Consider the following 24776-nt stretch of genomic DNA (forward strand, 5'->3'; position numbering starts at 1 on the left):
GCATGTCATTGGCATAAAAACAGACACATAGATCAATGGAACACAATAGAGAGCCCAGAAATAGACCCACATGTATATGATCAATTAGCTTATAACAAAGGAGGCAAGAATATACAAGGGGAAGTCTCTTCAATAAAATGTGTTGGAAACACTGGATAGCTACATGTAAAAGAATGAAACTGGATTACTATCTTACACCATATACAAAAATTAACTCAAAATATGTTGAAAACTTGAACGTAATATCTGAAACCATAAAATTCCTGGAAGAAAACATAGGCGGTAAGCAACTTGACATTGCTTTTGGAGGTGTGGTTTTGGATCTGACTCTAAACATAGTGGCTACAAAAGCAAAAGTTAGCAAATGAGATTACATCAAACTAAAAAGCTTCTGCACAGTGAAAAAAATCAACAAAATAAAGACGACCTACTGAATGGGAGAAGATATACCAAATCATATGTCCAATAAGGGGTTAGTAGCTAACATAAATAAAAACTCATATAGCTGAATAACAAAAATTGGCTGTTATAAAAAAGCACAGAAATAGAAGTGTTGGACAGAATGTGGAGAAAAGGGAACACTTGTGCACTGTTTTGGGAATGTAAATTTGGGAAGGTAAAGCCACTGTGGAAAACAGTGTGAAGGCTCCTTTAAAAACTAAAAATGGAACATTCATATGATCCAGCAATTTTTTTTCTGGGTATTTATCCAAAGAAAATAAAAATACCAATTTGAAAAGATACATACACCTCTATGTTCAACATATCATCATTCATAATAGCAAAGATATGGAAACAACTTAAGTGTCCATCAATGTATGACTGGATGAAAAAATGTGGTATATATACAATGGAATACGACTCAACTATAAAAAAGAATGAAATTTGCCAGTTGTGACAACACAGATGGACCATGAAATAAGTCAGACAAAGGCAAGTACCATATGATTTCACTTACATGTGGAATCTGAAAAATAAAACAAATGAACAAACAAAACAAAACAGATGTGGGGAACAAATTGGTGGTTGCCAGAGGGAAGGGAGAGTGGGGGAAAGGAAATTGGAGAAAATGGTCAAGAGGTACAAACTTCTAGCCATGAAATAAATAATCATGAGGATATAATGCACAATATGGTGACTATGGTCAATAATATTATATTGCTTAATATATAACTTTATATGGTAGCAGGGGAAAACTGAACTTATCGTTGTGCTCATTCACAATATACACAAATATCAAATCACTACATCGTACAGCTGGCCCTAATATAGTGTTGTATGTCTATTATATCTCAAACAACCAAACAAATAAATGCTAGATGTGGACACTGAGTAATCCACAAGGCAGGAAATCAATTTAATTACATCATCTGTCTATTTCCTTCTAGTTTCAATAATTTATTTTTCTATGAAATAAATTAATTTGTCATTTTTTACTCATTCTGGTTGGGACTGATTGGCTATTTGGTCCAAAAACATTACAAGGAAGAAATCAACAATGAAGATTTGGAAGAAATTCCTGTGCATCCAATGGGGAAGAAAGGTCTTAAGTTCTAAAGTTTTTCTAGATTGTTAAAAATTCCACAAGTAAATGAAAGTTATATGTATTTTCTTGTTGATTCATCATTTTACCCTAGTTGGCAGATGTGTGTTTCCATTAGGTCCCTAGCCTATCAATGTGCCTTGTGTTTTTTGAACGACAGACTCAGAAGACAGAATCAAAATGCTGTGCTATATGACATTCAATATCTGATCAATTCCTAATTTTTTATGTTAAAAAGAAGCTCTACTTTAACTACAAAAAACAGATCCAGATTGTTCTATCAAAAGTTAATTATTTCAAGAATATGTTATAATTGCTTTTATATTCTAGGACTTAGAGAGTTTAATATATTCTATTATACTTATATTTCACATTGATTTTGTGATATGTGAGGGAGGCAAAAGGAAGAGATGTGCCCAGAAGAAGAGCAAAGTAATTACTCTTACTAACCCAGTTTGTTAGTAAGAATGAAGGAAAATATTTCAGGAAGTAGTTTTTGATCAGGAATTTATTCACAATAAAGATATAGCCAGCATGAATTTTCAGTCAATACTGAGTCAAAGACAAGTTTTGAAATGTCTAGTTCATTGCTAAACTCCAACAGCTATGCTTTTTTCCCCCCCACTTATTCATCAGTCTCATGAACTCTGAGATTATGAGACTATAGCATTTCTTTAAAAATAAAGGAACTTGAACAATTCTCCTGTGGCATATGCAAACCACAGCTCCTGGGCCAGTTGAACTATGCTGTTGAGTGGCTTCGTGTTCAATAGCAGTGATGGACAAGTTCCTCTTCGCTGACCCCATTGCCATCTGTCATCCTGGATTCCACCTACAGTGCATTGTATGAGCTACACTGAACAGGTTTCACCCTGGTCAAGGTCACTGCCCAGCCAATCAGAAGTGATGGGGTCACTGCAAATATCCAAATTACTTCCAAATGGAGGTGCTGACAGACACTGTTAATGAGGACTGTTTTGTCAGACTTGTTGATGACCTTTGACAACATTGCTCTTCCAGACTGTCAAGACTAGTCTAGTTTTTCCCCCTCTGACATTTAGGTGGTATCTGATACTTAAATGCACAGTCGAAGGTAATCTGAATACAGTGTCCAAAGATGAATTTGCAGGAGTGACAAAATTGATAGCATCATTATCCATCCATTAGTTAAGAAAATATTTTAGTTCCTTATCTCAAGAAAGATCTAAGCCTGCACCTCTGTGTAATTGTTATTGGAGAAGCGGATGTTAAATACACAAATCTATATATTTGTGACTATAGCTCAATGATGGCAGCAAAGCAATAATCCTACTTCTAAGCAATAGCATGAGCCTACTTTTCCACTTGTGTCCTGTGATGGCCAATGAGGTGCAGAATATGGAAGAGAATAGATCTCAAAGCTATACTTTATCATTCTAAAATAATGACATCTGCATGTGCTGGTGTAACAAAATTATCAGGAAGAATATCAGATAGACTCCAGATCGTAGCCTGGCCCATAACATTATAGAACATTTCGTAACATTTCCAGCTATCCTCTGTGATAAATCAGTCACATCACAACATTCTCAAGAAGCCATTTAAAATGATGAGGCATTAGAACATTTGTAAATGTGTGTGTGTGTGCACCTACATATAGGTAGACCATTGACAACTCTACAGTTCAATAAAAACATCTAACTTCGGGTGCCTGGGTGGCTCAGTCGGTTAAGCATCTGCCCTCAGCTCGGGTCCTAATCCTAGGGCCATGGGATTGAGTCCCATGTTGGGCTCCTTGCTCCACTGGGAACCTGCTTCTCCCTCTGCCTCTGTCTCTCATAAATAAATAAAAATCTTAAAAAAAAAAACCCATCCAGCTTAGAAAAGATTAATATATAATTTTGTACTTTAATTTTAAAGTTATTTTACCCAGAAGCCTTCTATGTATATTCCATACATTCAGTTATATCTGTGACTTACAGTTAGATACCACTTTTTTCCCAAGATTTCTTCTTCACAGTCACTGATTCTTTGTTTTGGTTGTCTATAAACTTAAATTACCTGAAGTGAAATCCTTATACAACTCTATTTCCTTAACTCCCAGAGCAAGTTCCATGACCTCTCTGTTCTCTGCCTCCTCAAGCAGATTAAACTCTGTTAATAAACAGATCCTCACCACTTGTTGCCTCTCTCAGGATGCTGTTTGCTCACCTTTCTTCCAACTGAAATCTGGAAGGCTGCAAGGCTGCTTCACGACTGTTTCACAGCTTTAGATGAAATCACTTTAGCCTTAGAAATTTCTTTAGAATAACCAGAATTTAAGAAATACTGTCTGTGCTTCTTAAAAATCCCAGGTGATCATAGTTGCTTCTAATTATTTGCAAAGAAAAGGAACACGGGTTTCTCTGTGAAGAATGGGAAGAAAAGAAGAAATAAATTGTTTTCTCCCTCCAAACTCTACCTTCACCCTTTAAACCAACAATTATAAAAGATAGAGCCTTACCACTCAAAATATGGCCTGCAGACCAGCAGCATGGGCATTTTCTAGAAGTTTGTTAGAAATACAGAATCTTCAGATCCATCCTAGACCTACTGAATGAAAATCTAGCTTTTAACAAGGTTCAGAGGTGATTTATATGCACATTAAATTTTGAAAAGCACTGGGATAGAGGAGATAGAGTGATGGGGGGAGATGGGGAAAGGAAGGTCACTTGGGAGGAGGGTAAGACGATGTTGGGTTAGGTCAGGGGTACATCCATCAATGGTCAGACCACAGTATGCTGGCTTCTCTGCAAAAGAGAGGCAAAACACAGGACACACTTGAGCTTTTTAATGACTTTTTGGGATCATTTTTCTATCCCCTATACCTGTGGTTGTTTGTCTTACTCCCAACACCTGTTTAAAAACCAAAAACAATGATACTGACAAAGAAATTCTCAGCTACTGCTGAGAAAATTGGAGAAAGTTGTCACTGTGACCCTGAGGGTAAAGCTCTTCATGTTTTCACCAAGCAGAAAATGCGGATTAAGGAAAAGCATATTCTTGCTTCATTTTGGCCCCATTTTCCACCAAGACCCTGTGTAGCTGAGCAAAGCCAAATGAGACTGACCAGAAAAATCTGGTCTAGTTAGTGCAATTGAACAGCAGCCAGGCAATAAATTGGAATCCCAGGAACTCAAGCTCTTACTTATTTTATGCTGGCAGCCAAAAAGAATAATTTTGGGGGGGTTGTGTTCGCTTTTCTACACTATATAACCATAACTCCACGTCACTTATGGATATAGAAAAAGTACCACATTGAGAATTAGAACTGGCTGCATTACCAAATGTGTTGACTTCTTTCTGGGTCTTGGTTTTATAATCTGTATAATGGTTGTATGTAACAGCTTTTGGGACCATGCTGGTTTTCTTACCTGTCCTCACACTTTTCACCCCAGAGTATTCTGATTTGTAAGAGCTTTTCAACTAAAAACACGTTGTTCTTTAGCTCTGGCTGTGTCAGTGTATCCTGACAATGTGTGCTCCTTGCCCTAGATTTTTTGGATTCTTAAGCCCTACATTTGCTAAATATGTCAGAAAGATTTTCCCAACTAAATTGCGCATATTGTGAATAATTCTACACATGGGTGGTATTTTAACCTAATCTCAATCATTGATTTTTCTTGTGATAAAAGTGATGTTCTGAGATGTTATAATTGTTGTTGGCACAACTGGAAGTTATTAGAAATTCTGATGTGATGGAATCATATTATCTGCAGAGACAAATGTCTAATAAAAGGAAGACAAAGCAAGAAGTTCCCATTCATAGAAATTACTCTAATATTTCCTACCAAAACTTATCACCAACATTAAAAATCACTTGGGTCTCATCGGGCACCTGTGGATAACTAATTACAATGTAATAGGGCATCATAGTTTAGAATATTCTACTTACTAACTCTTAATAATGTTAAATTTCTTTCTTTAAGATGCTATTTATTTGAGACAGAGAGGGCACCAGCAGGGGGAGAGCCAGAGGGAGAAGCAAACTCCCCACTCAAAGGGAGCCAGATGTGGGGCTCGATCCCAGGACCCTGAGATGATTTCCTGAGCCAAAGGCAGATGCTTAACCGACTGAGCCGCAGCAGGCGCCCTCTAATGTTAAATTTCTTCATATTATTCTGCCTTGGTGTCATCCTCTGTAAAAAGGTAAATAATAAGAGTATGTAGTTCCCACGTTTGAAAACGAGAATTAAACAAGATAGTGCATGTATGTAACAATGCCTGGCAATTAGAAAAATCCTATTAATATTAACTCTATGGTCATTATTATCATTATTACTTCTTCTACCAAAACCTAAAGCACAAAGTTGGCAATATTCCAATCCATTCAATCATTATTTAACCCAAATGTAAATATCAAGGGCCTTCTATGTTTTGACACATATGTGTAACAAAAACTGAGTTCTCAGTGTGCCCACTGAGCTATTGACAACACATAAGTGCTCATTTTCTTCCTCCACTTTAACCTTATTGATTCCTAATGGTATCTTCTCATTTGGATTTCCTTAGAGAAGCAGCCGAGGCATTCATCCATCAATCAAAGTAAATGTTTGCCTGTCATTTCTCCCTTCTGAAATATATCCTTCTCAAAAACAAAGAGCAGGTCACATTTGTCTCATTAATTACTCCATTCGCTAGTGCATACATCTAACTTTTTCTCTGCTTTTCATAACTTCCACTCTCAGAATCGACCAGTGGATTCTCTTTCGTGTATTTATTATGTTTGCCACCTATAAACCTACAGCAATGTCCTTCTTCCTCCTCATTCATTCTATGGATTCAGCACTGCACAGTCCATTCCAAGACACTCTGGAGTGTGAAACCTTCCCCGATTACTACTGTGACGTCTTCATTCTCTCAACTCCTACTCCCTGGAAGGTATAGGGCAAAAGTAAGTGTGGTTTTCAACTCTAGTCCACCAACTTGTGAGCTGTGGAACCTCAGAGCTCATTTTTCCATCTATAAAATTCACATAATAATGCCTACCAAATTAGTACTGTTGTGGGAATCAGATAAGCCACTGAATCAATAGGACTCACATGGTGAACAGGACACTGATAGAGAAAAGCAGATCTTTTTTTTTTTTTTAAGACTCTGTTAAACTTTTTGTTTATTTATTTATTTATTTTTAGTTTTTGATGTAGTGTTCCATGATTCATTGTTTGCGTATAACACCCACTGCTCCATGCAATACATGCCCTGCCTAATACCCATCACTGGCCTATCCCAATCCCCCATTTCCCTCCCCTCTGAAGCCCTCAGTTTGCTTCCCAGAGTCCGTAGTCCCTCGTGGTTCATTCCCCTTTCTGTTTACCCCCCCTTCATTCTTTTCTTCCTTCTTCTACTGATCTCCCACAAAGCAGATCTTTTAATCAGGTTCTCTTGTTGCCCTTGTAATATAAATCATCTGACAGCTGTTTAAGCATCATCTTTTATTAACAAATATTCTATATTTAGCTTTGCTTCTCTTGGAGAACTGCAATGGTCTTATTCATTTCTTATACGGAAGTACATGATAGATTTTTAATTGTTTGTTGATGGTAAGTTTTAGTGAGTGCTCTAATTACCGTAATGGAAAGTCTATGGACTTTCAAACCAACAACTGTTCATGTTCTGAAATCTATATTACAGTACGTAGTATTACTGATTCCCTATTCATTAGATTAGAATCTTAAAGGATTCACTATAAACTATTAAAAAGGGAGGGCCCCACATGTTTACTAAGCACTTATCATATGGTCAACAATGCCCTAGACACTAGGAATAAAAGAGCTGTCAAGAGATGAAAATAAGAGGTTAAATGTAATAAACAGGGTGAATGTTATAGTATGAACAAGAAAAGCAAGGAAGGATAAACTAATCTGGGGGCGCAGGAGAAGGCTTCACAAAGCTATGCTTTTTTTCCTAAATGACAGTATTTCAAGAAAGCCTGAAAAAATATTTTTATGATTTCTCCTGATGAATTAAAGAAAAACAAGCGCTAATCATCTCAGAACACATTAAGCACTCCCTTTGCTGTTCTCTGTCTATAAATATTTTTTTTCTTGACCTAAGCTAGTGGTTTTGGTAGTGGCAGGGGTGGTACAGGGTAATGCTCTTTAAGGAGAGGTAAAGAAATGAATCAGTCTTTTATTCCTTCTTCCCTTCCTCAAATTCATCTTCCATAAATAGTTTTATCCATGAGTGTCCATAATTATTCTGTTGCCAAGAAGAAACCTGGATTTAACTCCATTTCCAAAGCCTCAATGCCAGTTTCTGATGAAATTATCTCAAGGCAGTCAGTCCAGAGACCATCTGTCTAGAAACACGTTGTTTCCCTTTTTCACAGGGCAGAGGAAAGCAGTAATCTGGGGTGGGAGAGTCTACTATGAGGGGTGGTAATAGTCATGGAATCACTGTTTCAATGCTGACGCCGGTGCCCTAATTAAAGATACAAGCTTCTATATAAAATGCATGGTAATTTCACCCTTCTGAAAAATGATATTTCACCACCCGCTCCATTCTCAAAGCTGTCCCCATTCACTCAGACAGCTTGTTTCTACATGTAAGATGAAAGTGCATCATTCCCCAGTAAATAAAATCAAGATGAAGTAAGGGGGCCATTAAAGCAGCTGGCCTTGGCAACTAGTTGCTCCGTTAATCATGTTGCATTGTATCTTCAGTTAAGGTTATTTATCATGGACTCTCATCCATAATGGCCATTTGCATCCTGCTATTTACAGACACTGTTCATGTGACTCCAGCCTGTCTTAAAAGATCCACACAACATTGTCTTTAATGACCCTTAGATTTTTATCCATGACTATTTTGGTTCCCTATATTGAAGCCTAAGCCATTTTCTCCTCTGGACATTACCTGGCAATAAATCCCTAGTTCTGACAGTTTCGGCATATTCTAGCTTCAGGATCACCTCTAGAGCTTTCTTCACGCCACTTCTTGACCTCTCTTGGTGTCCCTTTCACCCTTGTGGGGCACACCACGCCAACAAATTCTTCCTCAACCGCAGGGTAAGTACTGTCTTATATGAGCCCTTCTCCCTATTTCAAAAAAAACACTCGAGGAGAGGTCTACTACTGGTTGTTTATACCGCCATGTGAATACAAGTCAATACTTAAATCTACCAGAGTATGTGTTTAAAAAAAAAAAAAATATGCCTTGGACTCCTAGTTGGTCTTTTTGTTTTCTTTGTTTGTGTTCTTGCTCTCAAAGTTCTCTGAAATACAGCCAGGAGTATTTCTGATTAAAAGTGAATCACTCGTGTGACATCATTGGTCTCCAGTAGCTTTTCTAAATTAGAATCAAACCTAAATTTCTTACCCTGGTCATCAGGACACAAGCGACTTGGTCTCTCTACCTTTTGTATCTCATCTCATACTTAACTTAGATTTTCTTCTTCTTTTTCTTTTAAGATTTTTATTTATTTGAGAGAGAGAGAAAAAAAATGAGCGGTGGGGAGAGACAGAGGGAGAAAGAGAGAGCAGCAGACTCCCCGCTGGGAAAGAAGCTCAATGTGGGGCTTGATCCCAGGACCCAGAGATCATGACCTGAGGTGAAGGCAGCTGCTTAACTGACTGAGCCACCCAGGCGCCCCTGGATTTTCCTCTTTTAATCAGATTCAGCCAAATGGGTTTTCTTTCTTTTCCTCATACCCACCAAAATTTTGTTCACCTTAGAGCCTTTTCCTGGCTTGTCTTTCTGCCTGGAATGCTCTTTTCCCTGATCTTTCCCTCACTTCCTTATCTTTCTCTAGCTTTCTTTGCAGCACTTACCTCAACCTAAGCTAATGCATACTTATTTGCTTATTATTTTCTTTTTTCCCCCCTCTAAAAACTAGGTTTCACAATAGGAGAGATACTGATAAATTTGTTGCCATAACCTCAATGCCTAAAATACTCTTTGGCACATGGTAAGTGCTTAATAAATAGTTGTTGAAAGAATTAATAAATGATATTTCCAGCATCAGAGGCACAGTAATAAAATCACCAGTATTTATTTGATATTCATTTTACATTATGTGAGTCCTAAGTGCTTTACATGAATTATCTCAACCTTGATAATCCCATGAGATAGATGTTATCATGGTAATCTCAGACTTGTAAAGCCAGGCACTAGTAAGCTAGAAAGTCAAATCTAGGCATTCTGACTCCTGAGTTAATTTTACCTAGACTCCTATAAATCATTACAAAAGCTGCTGTATATTAATATTTTGTAGTGGATATTCTTTAGTGAGAGGAAATATAGAAGATGCTTAAAGCTTAGAGTTAGACTTTGTATTTCATACCTTTGGGCCTTTAGAAAATTATTTAATTCAGGGCAATTCTCTAAATGTGTAAGACTCTCAGTTTTGCCATTTGTAAAACAGATTCCTGTAAAGGAAGCAGGTAAGGATGTATAACGCATACCTTTATATAGGAATGTTCACCGAAAATGCTCGAGGAAATGGTGATTTTTATGAGAATGATAATGGACTTCTAATGGCGATGTAACTGTTGATGCTGTGAGTTGCTTAGCACATAGCTTAGTTTCTCCCCCAGTATGAATTCAGATGAGATTTACTATGCCTGGAGGGTTGCCAGGACCTAACTGACAGGAGGCTGTAAAAAGGGAATAGCAAGGAGCCTTATGAAAAAGGGCAAGTTTGTAACACTGTAGATGACAGCTAACATCCAGGACGAATAAATCTAAGCTCCAGGAAAGCCAGCTTCTCACAGTAACTCCATGGTTACCAGGGGAATGGTGAAGGAATCCAGCTCGAGGACCTGAGTGAGTCAAGAGCCTGCTCTTGATTTGGGAAAATAAAAGTTGAGGGTTAAAAGTGAAGATCCACAAAGTGCATAACATAATAATGATCATCAGACCATCTGCTGGCAAGTGGCGGGGATGATGGAAATTGGAGCAATGATAAAGACAAACTGTCACCTGAAATTTTGAATAAGACAGACAGGTTTTAAAACAGCATGTGATAAGAACATTAATTGAACTATAATACCTTAATCAAGTGGCAGGACTGTTGTAAACACACACACACACACACACACACACACACAACACTTTATATATATATAACACTTTATATACATAACACCATGTATATATATATATAACACTTTATATATATATAACACTTTATATATATAACACCATGTATATATATATGTGTATATATATGTGTATATGACACATGACTATAGCCTTTACAACAAGCCTATGAGGTGAATAATGTTATTTTCCTCATTTTTTCAGATAAGGAGCACGAGAGATACAGAAAGGTTAAGTAACTTTCCCAAGGCCGCTCAGTAAGCAAGTGGCTGCTGGAAGTCTGTATTACAAAGTACTATCCTGGAAAAACAATGGAGGTAGCTTCACTGAAACAGGGAACCCATCAAGGGCATGGCTTGAAGGATCAGTACAAGTATCGAGAAGAATGATGGTTTCCAAACATTTCTTTAAATACAATTGTAAGAGAACATAATCAAATTGTTAGCTTATTAATTACAATAAATTCTGACACTAAAAAACAAAATAAAAATAAATTAATAAACAAACAAACAAAAAACCCAGAATCAGACCTATAGAGAACAAACTAATGGTTCCCAGAGGTAAGAGGGGAGTGGGCAAAATGGGTGAAGGGGAGTGGGAGATACAGTCTTCCAGTTATGAAATGAATAAGTCACGAGAATAAAGGCGCAGCATAGCAAATAGTCAATGGTATTGTAATAGTACTGTATGGTGACAGATCGTAGTGACGTGTGGTGAGCATAGCATAATGTATAGAGAAGTTGCATCACTAGGTTGCCACCTGAAACAAAATGTACCATTTTGTGCCAACTATACTCGAATTAAAAATAAATAAATAAACAAGGAAATAAATAAATTCTGACAATAATGATGTGAGACAGTCTTCAAAAGATATCTAAATGTTTGAATAGCATCATGATAATGAAACTTCTATCTCCATCAAATTATGTAAGTACAATTTGCTCAGGCGTTCATGTCTAAATGAATATACATAATTTTTGTTGCAAAACTGAGAGTAACCAATGTCTTTAAAATATAATGCTTATATTAGGACACAATTTTGTAGAAGAACAAGTATATGGATAAGGAGAAATTGGAATAATATATAAGTTCTGACTGTTAAAAAAGAGCTTATTCTTTATTATTTAAGGATATGATGGTGGGTGTCAAATTCCTGTATTTAATTCCATTGTTGTCATTTTAGAAAGCAATAATAATGATAATAATAATAATATATTGTAGGAACTGTAACATATATAGCATAAAATATAAGAAAATAGAAGAACAAAAAGTGAGAGGAGGGTAAATTGAATTATATAGTTGTACGAGTCTTACATTGTTTTTAAACTAGAATAATATTATTTGAAACTAGATCATGAATACTTAAAGATAAATAATGTAATCACTAGAACGATCATCAAAAATAGCACAAAAATATAGCTAAATGACTTATGAGGGTTTGATTTATGGTTTTTCAATTCTATAGTCTTCCAAGGATGATGAAAAAGCAAAATTCATTCAGTAGAAACCACACTTTGAATTTTGATCCTTTCCTGAGCCGGTGATATGCAGTTGAATAATCTCTTGTGATTCTCAGGGGGCAGTGAGCTGCCACTCCCATTCAGCCACGTGATCATGAGGGTAAACAAACCAACATCTACAGCCATGGTTTTTCACTTTCAGCACAGTTTTCAATAAATTACATGAGATATTCAACCCTTTATTATAAATGAGCCTTTGTGTTAGATGACTTTGCCCAACTATAGGCCAATGTGTTTGAACATGTTTAAGGTGGACTAGGCTAAGCTATGATATTTGGTAGATTAGTTTATTAAAAGCATTTTTGACTTATGATATATTCAACTTATGATGGGTTTATAAGGACACAGCCCCACTGTAAGATGAGAAAGATCTGTACTATGGTGTGGCTATCTAGTATTACACTAAGTAGACTTTGAGAAAACCAGTACCAAAAAAAATCTTTCATAAGGTTGAAAGGATCAAGTTTATCGAGAACAATAACAGTATTAAATGTGTATGCACTTTGAAAGCTTCCAAATACATGAGGGAAACTGGCAGAGATAAAGGGGAAATAAACAAATACAAGGCATAGTTTGGAATTTAACAACCTTCTCTCAGGATTTGATAAAACAGACCAAAAAAAAGTGAAAATTAAAATATAAATGATTTGAAAAACATTATCAATACGGACTAGTCGACACCGAATACCACACTTAACAAATACCCATGGGACATTTATTAGCCTACACTATAGATTGGTTACTAAAACATATCTTAATAAATATTGAAGTCTTGAAGTCATTCAGTTTATATCATCTGACCACAGTGGTATTTAATTAGAAATCAAGAGATACCTGATAATAGGAGAGCTGAAAAAAATCCCTAAGTATTTGGAAGTATATCAACATACCTCTAGATAAACCATGGAACAAAAAAAAAAACGTTTAAATTTTAAAATGTCATAATTTATGTCATATGAGAAATGATATCCTTTGCAAGTACTTAAACTTAGAATAAAAAATTTAGATGTTATCTTAGAAATGTGTTAGGGGCTACACAGATTTTCAAAATCTTCTTAGAAGGTACTTGAGTCCTGAAGTGTGAAATCCACTGCTGAAGTTCATGGGAGATATTAATGAATAATTCTTGCCACCAGAGACCGTGACGGTGAACGGTGGATTGGCGGAAAGGGTGATGAGTACAATAGGGGTTGTGGGTCCTATATTTCTACGTCACTTCCAGGTTTGTGTCTTGAGGAGGTACGGGATCCTGGAGGGGCCAAGCGCGCGCGCGCGCGCACACACACACACACACACACACACACAGAGTAATTTTAGGTGGGAAGGGGTCCTTGGCTTGTCTCCCAGAATGATGAAAGAATAGCATAAATATTCCTCTTCTTGTAAGAGTGTCTGGATGCAATGGAATGCTCAGCTGCTCTTACAGGACTTTGTATTGGCAACAAGGGACGGCTCAGGGGACACCTGTACACGGATGGCTAAGTTCAAACAAAAAAATGTTGCCATGGATGCTGATGTAGATAAATGACATCAAATATCAGTTGAACTATTTTGATGCAATCTGAGATAAAAGAGGGACAAACGCTCAAATATTTGAAAGAAATAGTTCTGTTCTCCTGGTAGAAAAATAATCACATGTACTCACTGAACTTTCACTATGTGTCAGGCACTATAAGAATTCCACACATATTGACTTACTTAATTCTCACAACTATTTCATGTTATAGATATTGTTGTAATTCCAATCTTAGAGAAAGCAACAATTTATCAAGAGGGGCGTGATGTTCCCAGGTTATATCATTTATAAGTGGAGAAGGTGGAATGGAAACTTGCAGCTGAAATTGAGCCTTATTTTGAAATAATAAATAAATTGAATATAGCTGTTCTGTGGATTTATGTGGGCATAACCTGTGATATAACAAATACATCCATATGCAGGCTGATATGGTTTAGGTAGCACCTCCTGAGTATTTTGTTTCTCACAGCTGTTTTCCTATTCATGAGTCAAGCTGACTCCCAACATCAAACCACAATTTACAACTGCCAAGTCACATCAACGTTGTCAAAAGAAGATACTCGGAAGGTCCTGCTTCTCTGACAAGCCATGATGTAGCAGAAAAAGGAAGATGATCATAACCTCCCGCGTCCAGCACACAAGCACAAATCAGTAACAGGAGAAATAAAACAGAAGCTTCCACTCCTTTTTCCTATATGGAATCATAGAAGTCACATTCTGAAAAGACTAAGAAAATAGGAAATTCCTTTCATGTCATTGCATCCCCTCATGAGCCAAGATCACATGTATATTGAAAAATACCCAGAGAAACAACAGGAGTGACTTTTATTTTCATAATAACTTTATCATATATCCATTCTGCCATGCAGAAATCATTATGGTTTTTGGTCTCATAAAATGTTTGAATGACATTTGATATAAATAATTCAGAGAAACTCTTAAGGAATAGACTTCATCCTGCTTTTGTTCTTGAGGAACACGGAGGTAACCTAACATAGGTTAATAAACAGTTCTAATGTGTTTGTTATAAAGCCATTCTTTAATAGCACTTTATGTAAGTAACACTCAAGCATGGCAACATAATAGCCCTGAGAAATATACAATTCAAACTGTGTGGGAAGTATTATTTTATGAGGTAGACAAATAGACCAGTCACTATAGTGAGGATGGCATTTTCTTGTCTTGAAGCTAGTTTTTCCAATTCTCAATACCTATGCACTATGAAAGTAATATTGTTATGAAACCATAAACATTGAAATATATCTATCAGAAGCCCCTAAGGGAAAACAATTTATTGACAATGAAGTTCACGGAATGGCACATACACAGAATTTATGGCAATTGATTTTGATTTTACAGAAAGGCTTGTATTCTTGTGCGAAAGGTGACTGGATAAAATGATGGTGGGATAAACTCTTAAGGAAAAAATAAAAATTCAATCTTCCATAGGTTTGTCATCATGCATAAAATTCAATGAAATTCTCAATGCTTCTGGGTAAGTAAATATTTTCATTTTGTCTGATTATTTCCTTGTTTAGATTTAAGGTTTTTACAGACTTTACTATGCTGTAAAACAAAGCTGCAATGTCTCCCTTGACTTTGGCTGCAAGAATAGACACAGGAAACGATTATCTTTTTCTTAAAATCTTTTCCCCTTAGGTAGGAGGCATAAAGCCTCAAAAACACACTAGAATGATAAGAAATATATTAAAATTATTTTAAACTGAAGTTAAGATGAAATATAAGCAAGGGAGATACTGAAAAATAATGAGGCAATTAGGGAATAGTGCCAAATCATCAGGTTGGAAGATTCGTTGAGATAACTTGTAATATATTTTTTTTGTTCACGCTTTCTCAGCTCACATTATTAGAGTTAAAGTCCAGAAATAGAAGAAATCTCTAATACTTCTGCTTTCAAATGCATTAGCAGAATTATGAATTAACTTGTTTCTTCCTTCTCCTCAATTACATAAAGGCTGATTTTACCTGGTAAGGTGTTAAGTGATCCACTGACTGCAGGCTCCCCAACCTGGGTCACTGGTGTTTAACTTGACAAAGAACACAACGGAAAGATTCCTTCCTGTTCTAGCAGGATGTCACTTTCTAAATAAGGAAAATATTAAGACATTTATTGAATAGTTATTATATCATATGTTCTGTTCTAATACTCTACTGGTATGAACTTGGACAGACAACTAAGGCAAAGAGAAATTTAATAATTTTTCCAAGACAGTAAGCTTGGATTCACATCCAGGTAGTCTGGCTCCAAAGCCCAACCACTCCTAAACTATACTCCCCGCCACCCTGCACAGCCACTGTTAGATACAACGCAGTCTGAATAGCTATTGATGGATGTGAATGGATGTTTTGTGCATCTTAAAGAGAAAACAAATATGAATTTGCTTGCATATATGTAAAATATCACAGAAATACACATAGAGATTGACAATATAGGATGTTACTGGGGTTGTGACTTGAATAAATGAGGGATAATGGTATAAGGAGAGTTTTCCATGTATATTCTTCCAGAAGTTTTGAATTTAGAAATATCTAGATGCATTATTTTTACAAAAATTGATAAATAAACAAATACAACTTAAGAAGAAAAAAACTATAAGTTTCAGTAGATTCTATCATGTCAACAAGCAATTATATATCTAAAATTAAAAAGAAAAGTTGAAGACATTCTTTGGGAATTCAACATGTTTTATTTTGCCAGGCAAATGATTTCTTCGATATCCAATTAAATATTAATGTACTAACTACATTTAGTTTATTTTCTCACAGAGTGAACATTCACCGTAATGACAGCTTCATCGTGCTAAAATCTATCCACAAACCTACTCTTTGAAAGAAAAGTGCATTCCTAGGAAATTTTATGTACAATACAAATGGAAAACATATTAAGTCATTGAAATGTCAAACTACACAAAATAAAACTAATTAACCACCAATAGTATACATTGACATTATCTTGGAGAAAGAAAATTTTCTTTACATTTGGCAGTTGTTGAAGAAGAATTTCTATAATTTTAAAACAAAAGCAATAAAAGTATATACAATTGAATAATGTTCAAAGGAGAAGGTATTAAATAGCACAAATAATATTACAAAACTAAACACCCTTATTGTCTATCAGTTTGTGTTTACATTAAGCAAGGGGACCTCTGTAGTTTATCCTATCCTTTGACTCTAAAACAATTTTACTTTAAACTCTGTACATAGAATAGACTGGCCTTAAACACTGAAGATGGTGTTGGCCTTCCATCGACACACGATTCTATTTCTGCACATAGCAGGCAAAATATTTGTATAATAAACTGCTTTAGAGAATACTTAGGAATCATACACATTTGGAAGAATAGCTTTTACTTATTAGCTTATTTTTGAATGAACATTAGTTATGTTGTATATTTTAACTGCTGTGTTTGCTCCCACTGAGGCCTCCTCTTATAATATCATAATTTACCACCACTTAAATAATAAATCATATTTTTAGATTCTGATCAATGATTACATTCATTTTGACAATGATTTTAGTTCTTGAAGCTTTTATGCCGTGGTGCTTAAAAAGGTAATAAGTCTACCTTACCTTCTTTGTGGACTATTAACTACAAATAAAATTTTGTACTAGATTTTGAATAGGTCTGTGATGCAATTTCTATTTGCACCTGGAAACATGAAAATTTCTTCAAAAGTAAAATAAATGAAAAGGCAAATTTGTGTTTTTAAAGGAAATATAACGGTATATAGAAATTTTTCGTATTTCTCCCATCTAATTGCTATTTGGAATAAAAGGTTCAATAATAATTTTTTTCTAATGAAATGATCCAAACATACAATTAGAAGAAAACTATTTTATTCATTACAAAATTTACCACATTTGTATTTATATACCAGGGAACAGAATGCACCAGCATTCTTTTAAGTGTATCTATTTTTGTTCGTATTCGAATTTTTTTCATTTTGCCACAAAATGAGCACCTCTCTAGCACACACTAAAGATCATTTTAAAAAATGAATTAGTGACTTAAAAATCATATGATATCTGGGTTGGTAAACCAAAAAAATGTAAGAGTTTATTACTGAAATTAATCACTGATGGTAAAAACTAGTCACATTTTTATAAACAGCTTTTAATAGCATTACATTTCTTACTTTATTTTTCTCCATTTTGATAGTTTCACCTCTCATATACAAATCTGATATTTCATTTTTTCTTCTTATATTGTTTACTTTGCCACACAGACTACAAAATTAGAACAAATACAGTAATTAAACAGTGTAAGATTATATTCTCTGAGTCTATAATAACTTAAATAACTTCCCAAAAAGTGCTTTTGTTTGGAAGATGATAGTGTAAGAATATAAACTTGAAAGCTTCACTGACATTACTCTAATCAGAGATGTTTATGGTGAGGGTCATTCATTTTATTTTCCTAAAACAAGGAAACAAAGATCAGTTACAAATATCAGCAACTGACCATTTTTACAATTAAAAAGACACATTAATATATTTCACTGGAAGCATATAAACTGTTCATTTTTCTGTATGAATTACTCATGTTTTATACAACTTTTAGATGCCCTTCTTCCTTGACTTGTATCTCTTCTAGATTTCTTTTGACAGCTATTCTATCACATGTATTTATACAACTTTTACAATGTAAAAGTTGTGAACTTGGCATTTGTTTCCATCTATAAAATCACTGACAATTCCAAATCTAAACCCCTAAAGCAAGGAAGGAAGATCATGGGGTTATGGCCCTCATTCAGTTAAGGGATGTAAGAATTTTAGTTTTATAGCCGTCATATTGATTTTGAAGGAAAAGTAAATAAAGATATAAATAAAATCTGGGTTAAGTTAAATATTTATATGCACCATGAGGACCATGACATGTCTAGTGCTAGTCAATATCATACAAGAAAATGCATGCTCATCTCAGTTCATGTAATATTCACTTTAGGAGTGAGTAACACCTTTCTCAGGAATTTCCCATGGGTAAAGCACAAGGTTCTTTGCTCAAAATTTGATCGTTGAAGACAGACCATTCTTTACTGGAAGCATAAGCCCCAAGTAAGAGAACATTATGACTCTGGCAACTGATTCCTCCTGTTTCTACTTTTCCGGCTATTGATGAGAGCTTTTAACTTGCCATAGTCCCCTCTTATCTTCTGGGATTCTTCTTGTTGATGTTGCTGCCGAGTGTCTTTGCAGTACTGATTAATCATCTGCATTTCTGAGTGGCTGAATGCCCCCATGATGTCCTTTGGGTGGAAGGGTAAAGCCCTCACAGAGCTGGCCCAGGTCCATGGGGACCATTTGTCTGTCACAACAGCCACCATTTCGGAATCTAAAACTTTAAAGTTGATCTTGGCTATGGTCTGCTTGAAGCTGTTCTCTGTTGCAATGCAGTGATACAGTCCTTGGTCAGAATCTTGAACGGACCGGATTAGAAGTCCTTGTGAAGTGGCTATGATTCGTTCGTTCAGCTTGACCTAAAAGAGAGACTCATCAAAGATCCCGAACCCAACTCTGTGTCTTCTAAAAAGATATGAGCAACATATACAGAGTATCTCTGGACTTTCAAATTTGGCGAAAGCATCAAGTACTGATTAGCTTCCTTCTTAGTGAACACAAACTTTTGGTCAGCTCCATAGCCTGTTTTGCACAGGAGATCTTGTTTCAAGAGCACTGAATCTATTAAAGAGAGGGTGAAGTTATCACCCATATTGCCAAAAATAGCTTAAAGTTCATTCCCTTTGGACAGAAGTAGTTTCTGCACATATAAGCACAGAGTTTTGGTTGCATTTGGAATGTGAATCACAGTCAACATATATAAGTAAAATTCATAGAATAATTTAAAATATCTCTTCTGCCCTGGAGTTCTTGCCTTTAATTGCAACAAAAATACTCTTAGTAAAATCATGAATGCAGTTAAATGGTTGAATTTTGCCATTTTTCAATGATGAATGTTCTGCTAACTAAAAATGGAAACAATTCATTACTAAGTAGTAAGACAACTTGAAAAAAATTATATAAGCAGAGGCAGAGTTTTGAACACTATTAAGGACTTTTTCCAATTATCCCAAACTAAAGAATGACTAAAAATAAGCTGAAATGCCATCATCTTCTAAGTCTTCTAAGTGGTTTTACTTTCCAAAGAAAGGTAATAAGAAGCTATGAGGTTAATATTTAATTACTTTACAGGCTTATCCTGGAAAAACTCTCATATGCTGGATATTAGTTAAATGCATGAAATCCATCTTTCTTAAAGTGCCAGTTATAGTATTGTCAATGAACAGACTAAAAACCTAAGTGGTAACATGGGTACTCTGGAATCTTTCACTGAAGGGGGAGAAAATTGACCCAAATCAAAATAAAGGAATGTATGTAAAATGTTTTTCTGAATGGTAAATTTCTGTGTAAATATGTATCTAATTATTAATGAAATAAAAATCAAAGAAAGATTGTTTTAGATAAAAAGTAACCCCCTCCACAAAAGCACAAAAAGGCAAACTATAGTATTGAAATACAGATAATAGAACAGATCTAGAAAAGGGAGATCAGGAAGAAGGACTGAAATACTAAAGCAAAGTTCTGATGTTAATTTAATTTTTAAAGTTTAAATGTGTCTCCACAGTAGCTTCAATCACGTAGAAATGCGTTCAGAAACAAAAGGAAAGAAAACATTTTCTATGTGTTCAAAATTAGGAAAAATTTTGGAGGCCAATTTTATAAATCCATATAACATGGATTTGATGCAGAAATTTCATTTCTAGGAATTTGTACAGAAGATATACTCAAAAGTGTGCAAATGTTCATTTACATGATGTTTTTGATAAGAAGAAAAACAATAACCTTAAGCAGTAGATAGTTTTAAAAAAAGATATAGTCCTATAGTGGAACACTATGTAGCCAAGAAAAATGAGTTAGCACCATATGTACTGATATTAAAGTGTGTGTGTGTACATCAGGGAGAGAAAGAGACAAAGAGAGAAAGAAAAACAAAAATAGGAAAATTATGGGGAATATTTGGAGGAATACATTATGATTGAATATATAATTCTTAGTAGCTTCATACTCTAGGAAGTATGAATAAATATTGAAGTGGAGGTGAGGAAATCTTTTAGTTTTCACTTTATTGCTATTCAGTATGAATTATTTACATTTTTGTCCTGAGCTTTTACCATTTGTCTTACATTATTTTAAAAAGTTCAATATTTACATATCATTAACATGACAAATAAACATGTGTTTGCCTAAACTAATAAGGATGAATTAGGATAAATTTAGTAAGATAGTAATAATTTGTTCAACTAAATTAATGAGTGGAATTGTGCTCTGCAAATTCTGGATAAAATAGATTTGCATAATTATATTATAGTTAATTTTTTCATAGTCTTATAGGATTCTTATATTTTTGAGATTAGAAGAAAAAGCAAGATAGTAATAATTGAGTCTACATTCTTGAGCATTCTGAAATAAAACGTCAGAAATACCACAAAAGAGATTCAGTCATTAAATAGATAACTCATTCCATTTTTAATTGCATTTATTAATTTTTGTGGCATGTATTCAAGCTTGCATGTACTCATTTTCTTTAATTTAAGTAACAGAAATTTTATTCATTTATTGTATGTTATTGTATTTAACTTTTTACTGAATTAAAGAAAGACATTTTATTCATGTTAGGTAATCCCTGTTTGAATTTCAGGTTTCCAATTCACTTATGAACACACAGAACTTCTCAGGAAGGACTATTCATGACCGTGTGCCATGCTCTGGCGTAAGAACTTTATTTCTGTATGATAATCATCATCACACAGTATGACTTCTACTCCAGGTTACTTCGTAAGGCAATTCGTATTACCATTTACATCCATTCGAAAGAATTTAAAATTAATTAGACTATAGAAATTTCAAGGTCTTTTTGATGACAGACTTTTGTGGCAAAGAAAAGAGATCTCAAATAAACAATAATTTTTATTAATAAAAATATTTTAAAAGATTTGTTTAGTATCAGAATTCTGGGGCAAGAAGGAGCCCCGAAGTTCATCTAGCTCCTCTCTCCTCCAGATGGTTAAATCTTTTATGCAAGCGGTCATGAGGCTATGGTTTACTATTCCAGGGACAGGGGACACACAATTTCCTAAACAGCTCATACTGTCTTTGGACAGGCAGGTCTGAGTTGTAAAGTATTTTCTCACACGGAGCCAGCATGTATTTCAGTAACGTTGATGAAGGTGTCTGTGTTCTACAGCTTGGGATTGTATTCATTCTAAATATCTTCAATTAACTTAATACTTAGTACCCAAACTGCCCACAACAGAAGGATACGCCCAAACGCAGAAGGCTCCATTTCCCCCCTTTGCTTCATCAGATTTTACGACACTGCTAATAGCATTACATTTTAGACTACCCTAAGGCCTTATATGCGCGCATATATTCTTCTTCTTCTTCCTTGCATTTGTCACTACAACATGACATCAACATTATGGAGCTCATTATTTATAATATTTTACCCTAAGCCGTTTTACAACGCTTCTCTTTTAAAACAGCTCTTTCTGATCAGTGAAAGGTTAATGTCAGTGTCCTTTTCTTTGCAAAACTGTTTTTCCATATCACTAAATAAAGGCAGTGGTCCCATAAACAATGATTCCATATATTACCTAACCAAAACCCTAGAGTCATGGATAATAAAGCAAGGGAAACAGATTACCACATGGCAGAAAAATGCTCCTTACCATAAAAGTTACAGTTTAGTATAATTTCTTGCTGAGGAAAAATTGAACTTTTTTTAAAGCCCCCTTTTATCTTGTGAATCACACAAAGGTGCTGCTGTGTGAGTACTTGGCTTCTGGTTTTGCACACATCTTGTTTCTTTTACGCATGCTTCCTCATATCAATACCCCCGTCTTGAGTGCCCAAGCTCTTGTTTCAATCACCGTGTTACAGAGGTGAACAGGCAGCAAGGATTTCTAATTAATTCATCAACTCTACAGACAAAGGATTTTAAAGAAAGTGGCGCTTGTCATCCCACAGACATAAAAGGATGTTCATATGCCTTTTCTTTCTCGTTTGCTCTGAACCTCACTGAGGGATGGTGATCGAATGTCTTTCCAAAGCCCTGATTGATTGCTGTTGGGGTGTGTTACTCACCTCTTTCCTCCTGTCTTTGTCTTTCTGTAACAGCCACTTGATAGATGCCTGTGGAGACTTCGGGGCACACTCAAGGAAAGTGGTGTTATTTTTTACTCCATACTGAACAATTTCAGCTGCATTTCTATATGCTGAAAAGCAAAAATGAGAGAGAAGAGAATTTAAAACATATTCTCCTATATGAATGTTTATTGCTCTATAAAATTGTCATCACCTACAGAAGCCTCCAAAGGGCAGTCTTTAATCATTTAACAGGACAACTGTTATACATTGTTTACCTGTTGTGTTTAACCGAAAGGGAAGGAGAGAAAGACATAAGGGAATCAATGGTTATTCAAGAAGTACTCTATATCAAGGAATGTCCTTAATATCACTTTGAACATTTAATTATTACAATATCCTTACAAATTAGGTGTTTTCAGCTTTTCAGAGTTGGGCAAACCGATGCTGTGAATTATTAGGAAACATATCCCACTTGAAAAGTTAGTAAGTGCCAGGCATTCTTAAAGCCAGGTTCATCCATATTCAATGGAGTATAGATGGAATTCAGAAGCATCAGGAAAAGTCAGAGAGCCAAGTGTGGCTGCTATGGGAAGTGGTAGTTGAGAACACAATCTTTGGAATCAGAGGTTGGAGGTAAAATTCTGACTTCACCAAGACTGACTGTGTAACCTTTGGCAACTTACTTGACCCTTCTGTGTCTCAGTTTTACTTGGCTCTAAAACATGGTTTATGTTTTCTTTTTTTTTTTTAAAGATTTTATTTATTTATCTGACAGAGATAGAGACAGCCAGCGAGAGGGGGAACACAAGCAGGGGGAGTGGGAGAGGAAGAAGCAGGCTCATAGTGGAGGAGCCTGATGTGGGGCTCGATCCCATAACGCCGGGATCACGCCCTGAGCCGAAGGCAGACGCTTAACCGCTGTGCCACCCAGGCGCCCCTGGTTTATGTTTTCATACAGGTTCTGTACTGAATTTCTTAATTCAGGAAGACCATGTAGTATAAACATGGGTAGCTTGGACTTGAACATCATCTTCATTCATAAAATGGGGATAAGAATAGACCTTACTTTAGTAGTTTATTGAGCAGTAAGTGTGATAATCCACAAAAAAAAGCACTTAACTCAGGTTCTGACACAAAGCCAACATCCATGTGTGTTCATCACTACCCCCACTGACAGTTCCACCACTATAACTACTACTATTAGTAGAACTGGCACATATATTTATAAATATAAATAGAGAAATGGTAACCTGGATTTATTCCCTCAATTAGATGTATGAAACCACTAAACAAAACGCATCACAATTTTCTCCTTACAGTTTGTGTAGTTAGTAATAAGAATGTCAGTCTTCACTAAAGAAAGGCCCAGACTCAAAAATATTAGCAATAGGAGTCTTGGTGTTAATTGTTAGCAACAGTGGGTCTATAGAACTTTCATGAGCCAAGACAGCTCTGCATGAAGAGATTTCACTGGTGTTCAGGTGGAGGGAAGAAGGTTAGTGGGGAAAGTATAATAACATGGGATCTTCATGTCAGGATGGGAACCAATGGGTTAGATTGATCATAAGACATAGGCAGGATTTTAAGAAGTATTGGAATGGTTATAAGTTGTAAAACTAAGGCACTGGTACGCCCATGTTCAGAGCAGGATAATTTATAATAGCTCAAAGTGGAAGCAATCCAAGTGTCTAGTGATAGATGAATGAATAAACAAAATGTGATATATAAGTATAACAGAATACTTTTCCATTTTCAACAGAAAAGAAATCCTGACACATGTTACAACATGAATGAACCCTGAAGAAAAAGTGAAATAAGCAGTTACAAAAGGATAATATTGTGTGATTCTACTTATAAGAGGTATTGAGAATAGTCAAATTGATAAAGATGGAAAGTAGAATGGTGGTTTCCAGAAGCTGGTGAAGAGGGAGCTCGTATTTAATGTACATAGAGTTTCACTTGGGAAAGATG

At 35.4% G+C, this 24776-nt stretch overlaps 1 protein-coding gene across 1 annotated transcript in view; it reads right to left on the reverse strand.

The window, feature by feature from the left end:
* Positions 1-16327: 16327 nt before the first annotated feature.
* The window catches only part of SEMA3C (semaphorin 3C), a 169794-nt gene continuing 161345 nt past the window's right edge, over positions 16328-24776 (reverse strand). The window contains exons 17-18 of the mRNA XM_026504590.4: positions 22803-22933; positions 16328-19138 (exon numbers count right to left, since the gene is read on the reverse strand). Coding sequence (XP_026360375.1) covers positions 18728-19138; positions 22803-22933 — 542 coding nt within the window. The 3' untranslated portion in view covers positions 16328-18727. The remainder of the gene's footprint in view (positions 19139-22802; positions 22934-24776) is intronic.

The sequence above is a fragment of the Ursus arctos genome, unplaced genomic scaffold (genome assembly GCF_023065955.2).
Source record: "Ursus arctos isolate Adak ecotype North America unplaced genomic scaffold, UrsArc2.0 scaffold_3, whole genome shotgun sequence".
Lineage (NCBI taxonomy): Eukaryota > Metazoa > Chordata > Mammalia > Carnivora > Ursidae > Ursus > Ursus arctos.